Source organism: Gavialis gangeticus, unplaced genomic scaffold (assembly GCF_001723915.1).
Source record: "Gavialis gangeticus isolate Ggan-Ray unplaced genomic scaffold, GavGan_comp1, whole genome shotgun sequence".
Classification (NCBI taxonomy): Eukaryota; Metazoa; Chordata; order Crocodylia; family Gavialidae; genus Gavialis; species Gavialis gangeticus.
The window spans coordinates 8,810,126-8,825,163 of NW_017729014.1; the positions used below are offsets into that span (position 1 = coordinate 8,810,126).

The 15,038-nt window shown below is 47.7% G+C and overlaps 1 protein-coding gene across 2 annotated transcripts in view; it reads right to left on the minus strand.

Annotated features, from left to right (window-relative positions):
- The window catches only part of PRKCZ (protein kinase C zeta), a 276,277-nt gene that overhangs the window by 141,194 nt on the left and 120,045 nt on the right, over positions 1–15,038 (minus strand). Inside the window, exon 1 of one of the 2 annotated variants that reach the window (XM_019511685.1) lies at positions 12,788–12,890. The exons of the other annotated variant lie outside the window; for it this stretch is intronic. Coding sequence (XP_019367230.1) covers positions 12,788–12,869 — 82 coding nt within the window. The 5' untranslated portion in view covers positions 12,870–12,890. Of the gene's footprint in view, positions 1–12,787; positions 12,891–15,038 lie in introns of those variants that run through there. 2 annotated transcript variants of the gene reach the window in all.

The following is a 15,038-nucleotide window of genomic DNA, read 5'->3' on the forward strand; positions in this document are numbered from 1 at the left end:
GGGCCCCTTGCCCTGCTGCCCTCCCCCCAAGAAGCCTCCACAGCCCAGGGGATGGGACCAAGCATGGGAGGGCAGAGCAGGGGTGGGGAGGATAGGTGCTGCTGCATGGGCTGACATGGTGATGTGCCCCCTGCCTGCCCAACAGTAGCAGGGGGGCACAAATCCTTGCTGCTGTCCCCATTGCTGCTGAGTAGGCAGAGGACCATGGCGCTGCAGATGGTATGGGGCTCCCGGCAGTGGCACCGAGACTACCCACCCTCTTGTGGTGAGTTCTGCTCACTAAGCTATGGAGGGCTCATGAGGGAGGGCACCAGGATGGTTAGCCCCAAGACTGCAGCTCACATTCTCCACTCCAGCTATGCCATCTGTGGGGGGAGGGGAGGGGAGAAGCCCAGGCTCCACTCCAGCTGCAGCCTCCTAAAGACGGGCACTGCTGGGGGGGGGGCAGGGGACTACAGGCCCTGGCCCTGTAGCCCTGGCAGTTGAGGACCCCATCCAGCAGAGCTGGGAGGCAAGGGGCTGCACGTTAGGAGGGGCACCAGCAGGCCTGGAGGAGTGGGGGCTGTGAGTGGCACTGGCAGGGACAGGGGGCTATGGGTTGAGAGTGAGGGGCACCTAGGGGAGTGGAGGCTGTAAGGGGCACCAGCGGGGCCCAGGGGGCTATGGGGAAGGGCAGGACACTGGTATATCAGGGCTGCTCAGGGCCACAAAAGCAGTGGAGTGGGAACAGCCACAGCTGAACCTGCATCCTAGTAAACAAAAGGGGTAGGGCGAGCTCTGATTTTCCATGATAAAAAGACCAAAGTCAAAATGCCAAAATATATAGGCATTTAGAATTTATTTAATTATAATGATTGAGGCACTGGTAGACTTCCCAATGGAAAAATGCTGATTTGGGATTTTTTTATTTTTTATAGGGGTGCACTGATATATCAGTTGGCTATTAGATCAGCACCGATAAAAGAAGAGATGCCGTTATCAGCTATCACATTTTTTTCATTGTTATAGCCAATAATTATGGGCTCATACCTAGAGCACCCCTGGTGAGTGTAGTCCAGGGCCCACACCCTGCAGCTGGCCTGAGCTCATGGCAGCCTACAGGCCTAGGCAAGCAGAGGGGACACTGGGGAGTGGGCACAGGGCACCATGCTCAGCAGTAAAGGGACTGTTACTGGCTTCTGCCATGGAGACACTGGGCTGTGCACAGACAGGGTAAGGTACTGTGAGGGACATTCTGCTCTATCAGGCACTGGGCGACTTTGCAAAAGTGGTTTCTCCCCAGAAGCCACAGGAGCTCAGCTGCGTGGAGCCCACCGGTGCCAAAGCAGCAGCATGGTCTGCAGCTCCAAACATGCCCGTTGCCACTGTCTGCGACACACTCCCAGGTCAGTAAGAGAGACTGCAAGGGGAGCAGAGCTGAAGGTAGGAGCCGTGGGTGAGGGGCAATGGATGTGGAAATAAGGAGGTCACCACCTTCCTCATTGAGGGCCGGAGCAGGCAGGAGGTGGGCGGGCGCGCATGTGTGCGTGTGTTCATAAAATGCAAAACAAACAAAAAAAGGTTTATTTATGTCAGTAGTTGAAAATGCCTTGCACTATTACTAATTACCGGTTATCAGACTGGCATCAGCCTCTATAGTTGATTAATCATCAGCTATCGGTATTGGCCAAGAAAATCTTTAATCGGTGCACAAGCCTAGTTTTTTAATTGAAGAATTTGCCATTTTTAAAACAGAGAAAACCAAGATCCCTGGTTATTACAAACATTTCTAGAATAGCTGTATGGAAGACCCTATTAACAGCAAGGTGTGTAGAAGTGAGGTCTGACAATCCAACACAATGGCAATACAATGTAAATACCTTCTAGTCTCTTAGTAAACTGAATCCAATTTGGATCACATTCCAATTACTGCTTAATGTTTTATGCATAATCAAATTGGTCATTTCTGCCTAGTGCTGATGGAACAGAAAACAGCATTACAGACCCATAAGCACTGTCAACACCTTTGTTGTTAATCTCAGCAGGAAAGTCATAAAAGATTTGATGGGCTGTGAAAACAGAATTATCCTTTCCCATACACACAACTGATTCCTCCAGAACAAGCACAGAATATAATATAAGAAACTACCCAGATATTAATCATATTCAATTTTTCAGCGTTCATTTAAGTTTTCATTAAATTCATGGTCACCTTGCGCGTAAGTAGCAATTAAATCACTATATGTAGGAATGACAAAAAAAATTCTAAGATACCACAATGTTCAATCATCTGACTATTTAGTTGACTTACTAAGGACATAGTGAAATGACTTCAGGCTATGTTTGAAAATCTCGGTCCTTTCTTTTTCTTTTCTGAAAAAAGCACTAGTTGAATTTGAATAAGCAGACACGGCAAAGGCACATTTGGAAAAAGTATCATAGAGAAATCACAATACATATTTTATAACTATTACAACAACTAAATTCAAGAGATTTTATTTTCAAAAATGAAAAAGTGTTAATGCTAGATTCAATCTATAAGGTAAAACCTGACATGTTAAATTATTTGTCTGCAGAACATGTTTCCAAGTCACAGAGGCATGCATAAATATTGAGCTATAAAGATGGTTGCTTTCACTAATGACAGTTAAACTGTAAAGGACAAGAACACTGACTAGAATGGTATTAAATAAGCAATAGGAAAAGACCCAGTGGCTTAAGAGTGAACTCATATGGCAGGGATAGGCAACCCCCGGCTCGCGTGCCAGTTAGCGACACGTGGAGACTGGAATGCCAGGAGGTGTGCCAAGGCAAATGTTAAAAAAACATTTTTCTAAGTTGCTGCTCTGGGTTCTCTAGATCAGCAACAGTTTCCAGAGCCGTGGCAGGTACCTGGGGTGGGGTCAGGAGAACATGGGTAGGGGTGTAGGGACGCTGCCTGCATTCTGCTCACCCACCCCCATGCCTGCAGTGTTGCATGGGGGAACCTGCAAAATCAAAAGGAGCCACCATGTACCGCATTTGCACCGATTTTTCAGGTTCCCCCACGCATTCCCCCCCTGCCCCCGCAACTGCTCACTCCTGATCAATGGAGAAGTGAAAACCACAGTTTTAAATATGGCGCAGTTTCTGCCTCATGGCCGGTCAACAACGTACAGTGAGACTGCCATGGCCCCTCGGCCAATTAGCAATGAGCAGCAAAACATATTTAAAACTGGCGTTTTTGCCACCTCGCAGATCAGGAGCAAATGCCAAACAGCAGGCCCCTGCGCACCATAACTGCCCCTCCCCCGACCCCTGCCACTCACCCCACGTGGCTGAGCCCGCCCTACTCCTGTTCACAGCACAGCTCCACTAGGAAGAGGCTGGGGCCACCCCTGTCCCTAATTATGGGTGACTCGTAGTGGGGGCATGTGCCCCCCCAATCCCATTTTCACCAAGGTCACTGGCAGAGGCCCAAGACGCTTTCACTGTGCTGCTGGCCATGTCTGGGGCTGGGGCCGCAGCAAGTGGCCTACGCCCAGCCACCACACTGTGCAGCAAGCCTACCCTAGCACCACCTCTGTACCTGCCTACTTTCCTGCATTATTGGAGGGGCAAGGGGGGGAGGGACATCAGCAGCAGCGGCCGCCACTGCCACCACCTTGTGGGCCCAGTGCCTGCACGCCTGCATTGCTGGTGTGGAGGAAGGAAGGCTGCCAGGCTCTGGCAGCTGCTCCTCATTTCTTCCTCTTCTTTCCCTTCCCCCCTTCTTTCTTTCCCACCCCCCTCTCCCTCTCTTCTTTTTCTTCTCTCCTCCGTTTTTCTTTTTCACGTAGCCCCAACCTGGTTTTGTTTTTCTGGCATGCTGGCACTCTGGCACTTTACAAGCTAGACACCGCAGGGGTTTTTTGGTACCCGGGCCAAAAACATTGCCTATCCCTGTCATATGGTGTTATTAGAACTACCAGCAAATCATCTATTAACATTCATAAAACATGCAGATGATCACTAACGAAATCAGTGTAAATTTAAGTACAGAACAAGTACAAGATGCAAAAGACACTGATGGGATTAAATGTTGTGGTATTAAATGATGCAACTCCTCCTCTTACGGTTTTCTTTTTAAATCAAACAGGAGTGTTTATACTATACATTGTGGCCTCTACAGATTTAGCTGACACTGTTGGCAAGTAACAGTAATTTCTGGACAACCAGCAGCATTTTGAGCTCTGTGCTGCATAATGTTCTACACAAGCTCTATACTTGTAACAGCAATGGATATTAGTTTTTGTCTACCTTGGAATGCCTCTACAAACACCAGCAGGCATGAACTACTAGAAGCATTTTGGTAAATAAATGTAGTGCAAGAAAGTCTGAAGTGTCCCTGTACAGTTAATAAAAATCACTGGTAAACAGTATAATTTCCACATGCTGCAGCAAACTCCATCAATTCTTAATCTTGCAGATCACTGAAAAAAAACAGCAATCCTTCCTTTAAACTTTTAAAATTGATGGCACCAAATCATTAAGCTCAGAAGCTAAGAAAATTTACCAAAAAAAATGAAAGCTTTATATCATACTAATGGAAGTCTAAATCATTTACAGTATTCTTGACTTCTGCTCTATGGAAATTTGCACAAGCAGGAAAATATGGTTTGCATTTTTATAAAGGGTCTTCCAGTGCACGTATCTTTTTTTTCTATATGTGAAAAATGTATACATTTCTTGTAATTTTCCAGGTATACAATCTAATTACTGGAGGGTTGGCTTGAATTTGTCCCCCTTCCACTCCTACAGCTGGGAAAATAAATACGGGGGGGGGGGCATCTGGTAGCCCCCTTCCTCTCTGCCTCCCCCCAACTTCTTCCTCCTGCAGCCCTTCCCTTCGCCCCTTCCTGTCAGACCCTGTTCCCCCCAAGCACATGCGAGTAGCAAATTTGAAAACAGTGACCTTAAAAAAGACATACCTATAACAATTTACATATAGTATCCAAAGACTTAGTTCATTCAAAATTGATGCATTTCCCCTTTTTTGAAACTGCTGCAAGTTCTTTTAGCACAGATATTCCATAAACACTTTTAAGTAGAACTTCTGTATCTACTTATATACAGAATCATAAAAACATAGAAGATGAGAGTTGGAAGGAATCTCAGGAGGTCACATCTAGTTCAACCCCCTGCTCAAAGCAGGACCATCCCCAACTAGATCATCCAGGCCAAGGCTTTGTCTAGCTGGGTCTTAAAAATCGCCAAGGATGGAGTCCACAACCTCTTTGTGTCACTTGTCCCAGTGTTTTACTACCCTCCCAATGAGAAAATTCTTCTTAATATCTAACCTAAACTTCCCTTGCTGCAACTTCAGAACTTTGCTCCTTGTTCTGTCATCTGCCATCACTGAGGACAGTCCAGCTCTATCCTCTTTTGAATGTCCCTTCAGGTAGTTGAAGGCTGCTATTAAATCCCCCCTCCTTCTCTTCTCTAGACTAAATAAGACCCATTCCCTCAGCCTCTCCTCATAAGTCATGTGCCCCAGCCCCCTCACCATATCCGTTGCCCTAGTACAAACTATGCATTATAGTAATCCAATGCCAAAAGGCTCGAGGTTTACTATATAGTTCATTGGGCTGGGCTCCAGCAGAGTCGAGCATTTCAAGCCATGGTGACCCCACAGCTCAGTACAACTCAGTATATGTGTAATCCAGACACCCTCACAAAAGATCCAGGTGCTAATTAACCCCCAACTCATGACTCGAACTGGGTGTTCTTGTCATGAGTCCTGGGATCCTCCAGAAATGTATATGCAGATTAGGTACAGGACAACCTGGTTCAGCTCTACTGCATGGGCAGCACCCCACTAATACACACCAGGCTGAGGAGACAGAGGGGCAACAGAGGGATTCTGGGTGAACTGTTTGGGGCCTGCTTGGTAATATTTGCCAGGCATTTAAGGCTGATGAAGAAACAGGAATCACTAAAAAAAAAGAAAGAAAAGAAAGGCACAGCTCAGCCCTGGGAGCGAAGATGAAGTCAACATTTATTCAGTGTAGCGGATCACCACAATTTCAAAGAGTTGGTGATCTTTCTGCGTTCAATGGGCACTACTATATATTTTATTCAGATGGGCTGCCCTAACTTATCCTTATGGTAGGTTCCCATTAGTATTTCCTCTTGGCTAAGATTAAGTGATCAGCTGACACCCTGATCAATGCCTTAACTGCAGAGATAGGGAACAATGGAGCATTAGGGTGTAAGAAGCAGAGGAGGGAAACCTGAAGCTCAAAACAATAGCAGTGGTTGCAAATAACCAGGATGCAGAGAGCGAAATTAAGAGCAGAAAAGACAGTCTAGAGACAGACAGAGAGCAGACAAAGGTGAAGAAGTAGAGAAGAAAGATGAAGAAGATGGGAGCAACAGTGAAAGTGGCAACAATGACAGAGGCAGCAGCAAAGAAGGTAACAGAGAGAGGAATAATGCCAAGGGGAAGAGAGGAAAAGAAGAGAACAGAAGATGGAGGAGGAACAGCATGAGAAGGTACAGACAAGAGGCAGAAAGCAGAAGCATAAAAGAATGTTGGCCCACCAGGAACGACACAGTGGGAAGACAGAAGATGCACCAAAAGATGTCAGGGAGGATCAGAGATTGTGGATAAAAACAGTATCAACCAGTGATGGGATGCAGATGGGATCGATTCTAGGAACTTACATCTGTTCATCAAAGGTACTGTTCAGACACTTGAGATGCTGATGGAACATCTGACCAGTCTCATTGCTTCCCAAAACAGAAAGACTTGGGAGTTTACTTACTGGAGCAATGAAGGGTATGAACATTTTTGGAACAAACATGCAGAGGAATGTGGGGGGGAGGAATTAAGAGGGATAAAGTTTATAGTAGAGTAAAAGCCAAGGAACAAGTAGCTGTAGTAAGAATGTATATGAATTTATTAGAGGCAGAAGTGGATGGAATTGCATGTGCAAAGAGTAATGCGCATGGAGAAGGTGTGGGACAAATGTATTTGGATGAGGTCAGGGAGGGCACTAGTTGTGTGTATTGAGAGCACGTAAGTGGAGCCTAAGTAGGGCGCAGCACCTCCCATCTGTGATCCAGCTGGGGCCCCACTGGTGTCTTTTATCATACCATGGGCAAACAAGGCAATACAGTAAATGCAGCAGTGAGGGACACCTGTCCACACACTGCCCTCATGGTGTAACAGATGTGAAGGGAAGAGGCATAGAGCTGCAGAGTACTAAGATGACCAGATCATCCCCCCCCATCATGATCCCTGATGGTCCCAGGGGAGGTGCAGCCAGGCCCAGGGTTGGAATTAACCTAGTCAGGGACCTCCTGGCAGGACCAGATGCGTCCAAATCAGTGACAAAATCTACCCCAAAGTGCTGAGAGAATTAGCAGAGGTCATTTTGGGTCCCCTGGCATGGCTTTACGAGCACTCGTGGTGCTCTGACAAGGTGCCAGAGGACTGGAAGAGGGCCAATGTGGTCCCCATTTTCAAAAAAGGGAGGAGGGAGGACCCAGGAAACTATAGGCCTGCTAGTCTTACCTCAGTCCTGGGGAAGCACTTCGAGAAAATTACCCAGGAGCACATCTGTGAGGGACCAGCAGGGGAGTGTATGCTTATGGGCAACCAACATGGGTTCATCAGAGGCACGTCCTCTCAGACCAACAGGGTGGCCTTCTATGATCAGGTCACCAAATCCTTGGACGCAGGCATCGCAGTGGACGTAGTCTTTCCGGACTTTAGAAAAGCCTTCGACACGGTCTCTCACCCCATTCTCGTTAAAAAATTAGGTGACTGTGCTGCCAATCCCTACACAGCAAGATGGGTCGCCAATTAGCTGGAGGGCCGCACACAGAGTGGTGATGGAAGGGTCTTTTTCAACATGGAAGCATGTGGGCAGTGGGGTTCCCCAGGGCTCGGTCCTCAGGCCTGCACTGTTCAACATCTTCATCAGCGACTTGGACAAGGGGGTGAATAGCACCTTGTTCAAATCTGCAGATGACACTAAGATGTGGGGGGAAGTGGGCATGCTAGAGGGGAGGGACAAGCTGCAATCAGATCTGGACAGGTTACAGAGGTAGGCGGATGAGAATAGGATGGGTTTCAACACTGACAAGTGCAAGGTGATGCACCTGGGGAGGAAGAACCAGCAGCATACCTACAAGCTGGGGAACTCCCCTCTCACCAGCACAGAGGCAGAAAAGGATCCTGGAGTCATTACTGACTCAAAGATGAACATGGGCCACCACTGTGGGGATGCAGTCAGAAAGGCTAACTGCACCTTGTCATGCATCCACAGATCCATCACGAGCAGGTCCAAGGAGGTGATCCTCCCCCTCTACGTGACCTTGGTCAGGCCCCAGTTGGAGTACTACGTCCAGTTCTGTGCACCGCACTTCATGAAGGATGTGGACAACACTGAGAGGGTCCAGAGGAGGGCCACTTGCATGATCAGGGGACAGCAGGGCAGGCCCTATGAGGATAGGTTACAGGATCTGAACCTGTTCAGCCTTTACAAGAGGAGGCTGAGAGGGGACCTGGTGGCCATCTATAAACTGGCCAAAGGAGACCAGCAGGCAATGGGAGAGTCCCTGTTCCCCCAAGCACTACCAGGGGTAACAAGGAACAACAGCCATAAGCTGACAGAGATCAGATCCAGACTGGATATCAGGAGGCACTACTTCACAGTCAGGGCAGCTAGGATCTGGAACCAACTTCCAAGGGAAGTGGTCCTCGCTCCTACCCTAGGGTCTTTAAGAGGAGGCTAGACAGACACCTTGCTGGGGTCGTTTGAACCCAGTACTCTTTCCTGCCTGTGGCAGGGGGTTGGACTCGATGATCTACTCAGGTCCCTGCCGACCCTACTAACTATGAAACTAAGAATCTATGTGGTTGAGAGTGATCGTGGATAACAGCAGGGGACTTCCCCTGAATAACAGAAGTGGGTGACAGAACAGGGAAAGGAGGAGATGGAACTTTAGACAGTTCATCCAGGTTGTTTCTTTCCACTGGGGTCAATTCTAGTTAAAACTTTCTCCCCTGTCCACAGATCTCTTAGTGACTCTTCTTTTATTATATTTGGTAACAATCAAGAATTGACTATGTGTTTGTATCAAAAGAAATACAGATAACGAAGAAACAAACCATAACTGGGACATTTATTGATCACTAGATACTGAAGGCAGAACTAAGTCTTGGTAAGAACCCTGTAAGAGAAAGAGGAATATGGAGGTTAAATGTTCAACTGCTACAAGATGAGAAGATGCATCAAGTGTGCACAAGACAGTATGAGGGGTGGAGAACACTGAAAAAATATTTTAAGGGTACCAGAGAATGGTGGAAGACAGGGGAGAAAAGGATGACAGAATTCTTCAAGGAAGGAAGGTCTAAGAATCATGGGGAAAAGAACGAAAGAGCTGAGAGAGCTACAAAAGAAGATGCAGGAGCTGCTAAAGGAAGCCACAGAAGGAAAACAGGTATGAAAAGAACTATAAGAAACAAAGCAAAAGATAGAAAGCTGGCTTACAAGAAAGATGAGAGAATGTTTTTAGAATAAGCACCCTGGGTGGGAGAAAACAGAGTGGTCCCAAAACTTTTGGGCCAGAGCGAAGACAACAAAGAGAGCTAAAAACAGGGCAGGAAGAATGTGGTACTGGGTGGAAAAGTAGAAGGAGGTGTTAGAGGCAACAAGATTTCATGAAGAGCTGTATCAGAAGAAGGAAATAGACCAAAGAAAATGAAGGTTTTGCTGGAAGAGACTGAAAAGAAAGTAGAAGAGGAGGAAACAAAAGAGGATGGAGGAAACAATAAGCTTAAAAGAATGCAGAGGAATGCTTAAAATCTGTTAAGAGAGGGAAATCAGTAGACAAACTACCTATGGACTTTTACGAGAAAGTTTGGGCATGGGGAGGGAGGGATATAGTGAAAGGTTTTGAGGAAATAGCAGAAACAGGAGAGGCAGGGAAAGATTTTACAAGAGGCATTGTGATCTTACTCTAAGAAAGGGGAGAAGGAACTCCTGAAAAAATGGAGACCAATTACACTTGTTAATACAGGCTATAAGTAGGGATCTACCTAAATTGTGATGGAAATGTGCTGCACAGAGGGTCTCTTAATCTTGCTCTTTTAGCCATGCAGCACCCCCACTGCTGATTGGTAGAGGGGCCCTGGCGGTCCTGCTACTCACTCCTGATCCGCTGGAAGGCAAAAAACACAGTTTTAAATATGCTGTGGTTTTTGCCTCCTGGCCAATTAACAGCGAGCAGGGGGGACACTGGGGTCCCTCAGCTACATCAGCGGCAGGAAGAAAAAGCCAAAGCATATTTAAAACTGCATTTTTTGCCTCCTAACCAATCAGGAGTGAAAAATCGCAAGCAGCAGGGCCACTGGAGCCCTGCTGCCAATCAATGGCCAGGGGTGAGGGACACAGCAGGAAAAGGAAGATTAAATGGAGCCGCTGCCCAACGTACTTCCAGCACAATTTAGGTAGATCCCTAACTATAAGTTAATGGCCAAGACACTGGCTTTCAGGATGAGCAAAAACCTCCAGAAGATGATACATGAAGACCAAGTATAAGCAGTACCACATGGAAAGATCTCCCAAGTGATCAGAATGATCAGAGAGATGCACCATCCTACATTAAAGAGAGGAAAGCAAACAGAGTTAAAAAACCCTAGATTTTGAAAAAGCATATGACAAAGTGGATCATGATTACATATTCAAGGTGCTAGAAAAATAGGGTTCCAAGAGAAGTGTCTATGTTGCATAAGATTATTGTACAGAGAAGTGGAGAGTTAAGTCCAAATTAATGGGCCTCTAAACGTGGGTTTTAAAATCCATACAGGGGTGAGACAATGGTGCCCCCCATCGCCACTACTACGTGTGTGTGGCATGAAATGGTTAGCATAAAGAATATGAAAAGACAAGATCATAAGCAGAGTAAAAATACTGGGAGAAGTATTATATGTATTATACATAGATGCTATAAATCAGGGGCAGGCATAATACAGGCCACAGGCCAGATCCAGCCCACCAGACCATTCTAACCAGCCCAGGGGGCCCCTAAAAACTTAGAAAATTATCTGCCTGTGGCTGCTTGTCTAAGCTCACGAGGTGACAGCAGCGGCAGGACACAAGGCAGCAGCAGCAAGTCATGCCTGACCCCACCTCCAGCCCCCAACCAGAAGCCTCTGCCTAGTGCCAATGATTGCCCCAGTCTACGAGAGCTGGTTCCTGCTGTGTTCTGTGGTCCCAGCCACATCCCACATATCCCCACACACACCCACCCACATGGCTCTGCCACCCCACATACACACCCACAGCCCCCACATGCACTCTGTTTCTCTCATTCTTACCATTGTCCTCAATTTCTTAAGATCCTTCAGGATCTCCATCCCTACTTTCCCCACTTTCTACCTCTGCATGAAACCTTCCATCCTGATGTAAATGAGAGTTGCCACGCCCATGGATACTTTAAAGAGGTCTGATAAACTCCACATTTCCTCAAAATTGCAGCTGCATGAAAATTGGGCGATATGTGCTGCTTTTCCTTGCTCCATTACCGTCTTGCATAATATTTCACGTACACAACCAGGCCCAAGTTCAGCAGCCCCCCTCCGCCCCCCCCATCTCTCTTGCTTTGTACAGTTCAGATCTAGCTAACCTTTCTCTTTCGGCATTCCAGAAGAGTGCACACATTCCCCTCAGTACTTTTGATACCTGCTGCCACATTGGTGGAATTACAATTCCCACACACAGGATAATTGGCAGTAGCACAGCTTTAACTGCAGCCACTTTTCCAGCAAAGGACAGTGTTCTTTCGGACCATAACCAAAGTATTTCCCATCACATTTTCCTTTGTTGTATTACCTTTCTCCTCAGTGTCCACTGGGATCCCTAGCGCTCGAATTTCTCTCTCTCATTGAAGGCCCAACTTCTCCAAGTCCCTCCAGTTCCCCACTTCCATTACAGTGCTTTTTGATCCATTTAGTTTAGCCCCCATCACTTCTCCATACTCCATAGCACCCTTTCCATCAAAAATCTGTCTCTAACTACTACATTTATATCAAGGGTGGGCAATTATTTTGGCTGGAGGACTGCTTCATGAGTTTCACGAGCTGTCAAGGATGCATGGGTAGCCCTGCCCCACTCCCTGGTTGCCATCCTGGAACTAGAAGTCCTGCCCTCTAACCCCTAACCTTTGCCACTGGAAGTCCCTCCCCTTGCCCCTGGAAGTACTCCTTTCAGCAAGGGGGTTTGCCATCTTGGAACTGGAAAAAGAAAAAAAAAAACAGGACAGGCAGAACGGGGCTGATGAGAAACTTCATAGAAGGACAAATGAAGGTGTGGGGAGCAGTGGCTTGTATACAACCAAAAGGAAAATGTTTTGACCTAGTGTGGATGATTGTAAAAAATACCTTGGTGATGAGAGGTACAATACAGACAGCTTGACAAGCTCATCAGGGTGCCCAGGGGAGTGGTGCAGGAAAGAAGAAATGGTGGGATATGTGTTTTGGGACTGTACATATGCAAAGGGGGTATGGGAAAGAGTCTACCACTTTCAGTGTCACCAAAATAAACCTCTTGTTAATGTGGGAGATGGTACTATATGGACTCATACAAAAAAGGGACCAGAGGAAACATTAAGGACTTTATTAGCATGTATTAAAACTAGTACATGGAAAGTAAGAAACCTCTGAGTTTTAAGGGTTTGGCTTTCACCAAAAGAGTGCGTGAAGCTGAGGCTGCGTGAACTGAAATACTACATCAAAATTGAGACAAGGAAGGGATCACAGAAGAGGAGGAAAAAGGACTGGACATACTTGTTTCACTAAACCAACAAAGAAGACTGATGGGAGAAGCAGAGAGTTTCAGGTGGTTAACTGAGGTCATCATTTTTCATGGGGTTCTGTATGAAGAAAAAAAAAAAAAAGAGTTCTTGCAAGGGTTTTTTGCGAGAAGTTGGTACCTGTTGTCTAAGGATTTAACATACGTAGTTGCTAGGCCTGTACAAAGCAGCTAATATTTGCTTCAAATTCAGATTCAGCCAATTAGGGGGACAGTGATTCGATTCGGTGATTCGAATCACTGTCCCAAACTGATTCAGCCAAATCTGATTCAGAGACGGGGCTGCTGCCAAATCTCCGAATCACAAAGGCCTATCCCCTGCCAGCTCTCCCAGCCCGAGAATGGCTGTCCCGCCCACCCTAGCTCCCGGCACTTAAAAAAAGCCTGAATCCCAAATCACCGGGTGCTGCCAGGCAGAGGGAGATCCCCACTGCCCCGCGCTGCATCGGAGGCTCTGCCACGAGCCCCTCAACCCCCCCCCACCCCCTCCATGGCTGCCCCACCTGCCGCAGCTCCAGCCCTTTAAGAAAAAAACAAAAAACAAGAAAACCCCCTGGACTCACCAGTTCCTGCTGGCAGGGGGTGATCCCCACTACCCCATGCCACGTGGGGGGCTCTCCACAAGCCCCCCGAAGTCCCGAGGCCACTGCAGGTGCACTGAGTCTGGGGTTTTTTTTCTTAAAAGGGCTGGAGCTGAGGTTGGCAGGGCAGCCATGTGGGGTTCGTGCAGAGCCCCCCATACAGTGTAGGGCAGTGGGGAGCAGCAGGGATTATCCCCCCACCAGGCAGCACCCAGTGAGTGAGGGCTTTTTTTTTTTTTTTTGAAGAGCTGGGAGCTGGGGTGAGCTGAGCAGCCATGGTGGGGGGGGGGATGGGGGAACGCGTGAGGGATGGGGCCTAACAAGGATCCCCCCATGTTCCCCTCCCCCAGCCCGCTCTCCTCTGCCCCCTACTTATAAGCTGCAAGTCTGGCTCCAGCTCCCTGCTGCGGGAGGCAGGGACCAACAGCCCAAATCACTGAAGCTCTCTGAATTTTTTCTGAAGATTCGGAGAGCTTCAAATGATTTGGACCTTTTCATTGGTCCCCTGATTTAATTCAGATTTGGCCACCAAATTTGGCCTCCAAATAGAATCAGCACCCAAAGCTTTGCACAGCCCTAGTAGTTGTATGTTTTTGGATATGTGGCTGTTTTTGCAATATGAAGTTTTGGTAAAACAAAAATGCTCAATATGTGAAGTTTTGCAAGTGCGTTTTTAATAAAATGTGTAATTTTTTGTTTTTAAAGGTTCCCATCACAATGTTTGCCCAATATAGGCCATGTGTTTTAGTCATGCTCAGTGTTGGTTGCATTTAATCTAGAGGTGTACTGATGCATTGGTCCGGTATCAGATCAGTACAGATATAAAGAAAATGGTCTATAACAGATATTGGCCCAATGGGGCCGATAATTTGATCAATAAATGCCCGTGCTGCGCACAGGTGCAGCAAAGTACAGAGTGGAGCCAGCAGCATAGAAAACTGCCTCCAGCTGGTAAGTCAGAAGGGAAGTCCAAAGGGGAGGGAAGCAGCGTGGTGGGGCAGATCAACACCCCCACAGTAAGGGAGGAGGCAGGGACAGGTGCTGCCCAGTGGGGGAAGCCTCCCTGCAGGATGGAGGTGCAGCTCATGGGGTGGGGGTGACTCCCACCACGGCTTACAACCCAGGAGGGCAGGGGTGGGGGCTGGGGTGCCCCTGGATCTGCGTGGTGCAGGGCGGGCTGAAGCTGCAGGGTAGAGCTGGAGCCAGCACTGCGCAGGGCTTTTCTTGCCAGGGGCTGGGCTTGCAGCAGGCTCCAGGGGCATTGGGAGGAGGCTGCAGCCAACCCAAATTTTGCTGCAGCTCTGCTCCCAGCCCTGCGCTGCCACCCAATGCAGCCCTGGCTTTTTCAGGCACCTGGGTGGAAGTGGGACATTCAGCCAGGGCTGCACTGAGTGGTGGCATGCACCTGGGAGCAGAGCTGTGGCAAAATTTGGGGTGGCTGCAGCCTCCTTCCAGAGCCATTGGAGCCCACTCCAAGCCCAGCTCCCAGCAAAAAAAAGCCCCATGCTGCCAATACTGGATCGGTATCTTCTGATATACCTCCTTAAATATCGGTATACAGTGTAGGGCAGTGGGGAGCAGCAGGGATTATCCCCCCACCAGGCAGCACCCAGTGAGTGAGGGCTTTTTTTATTGT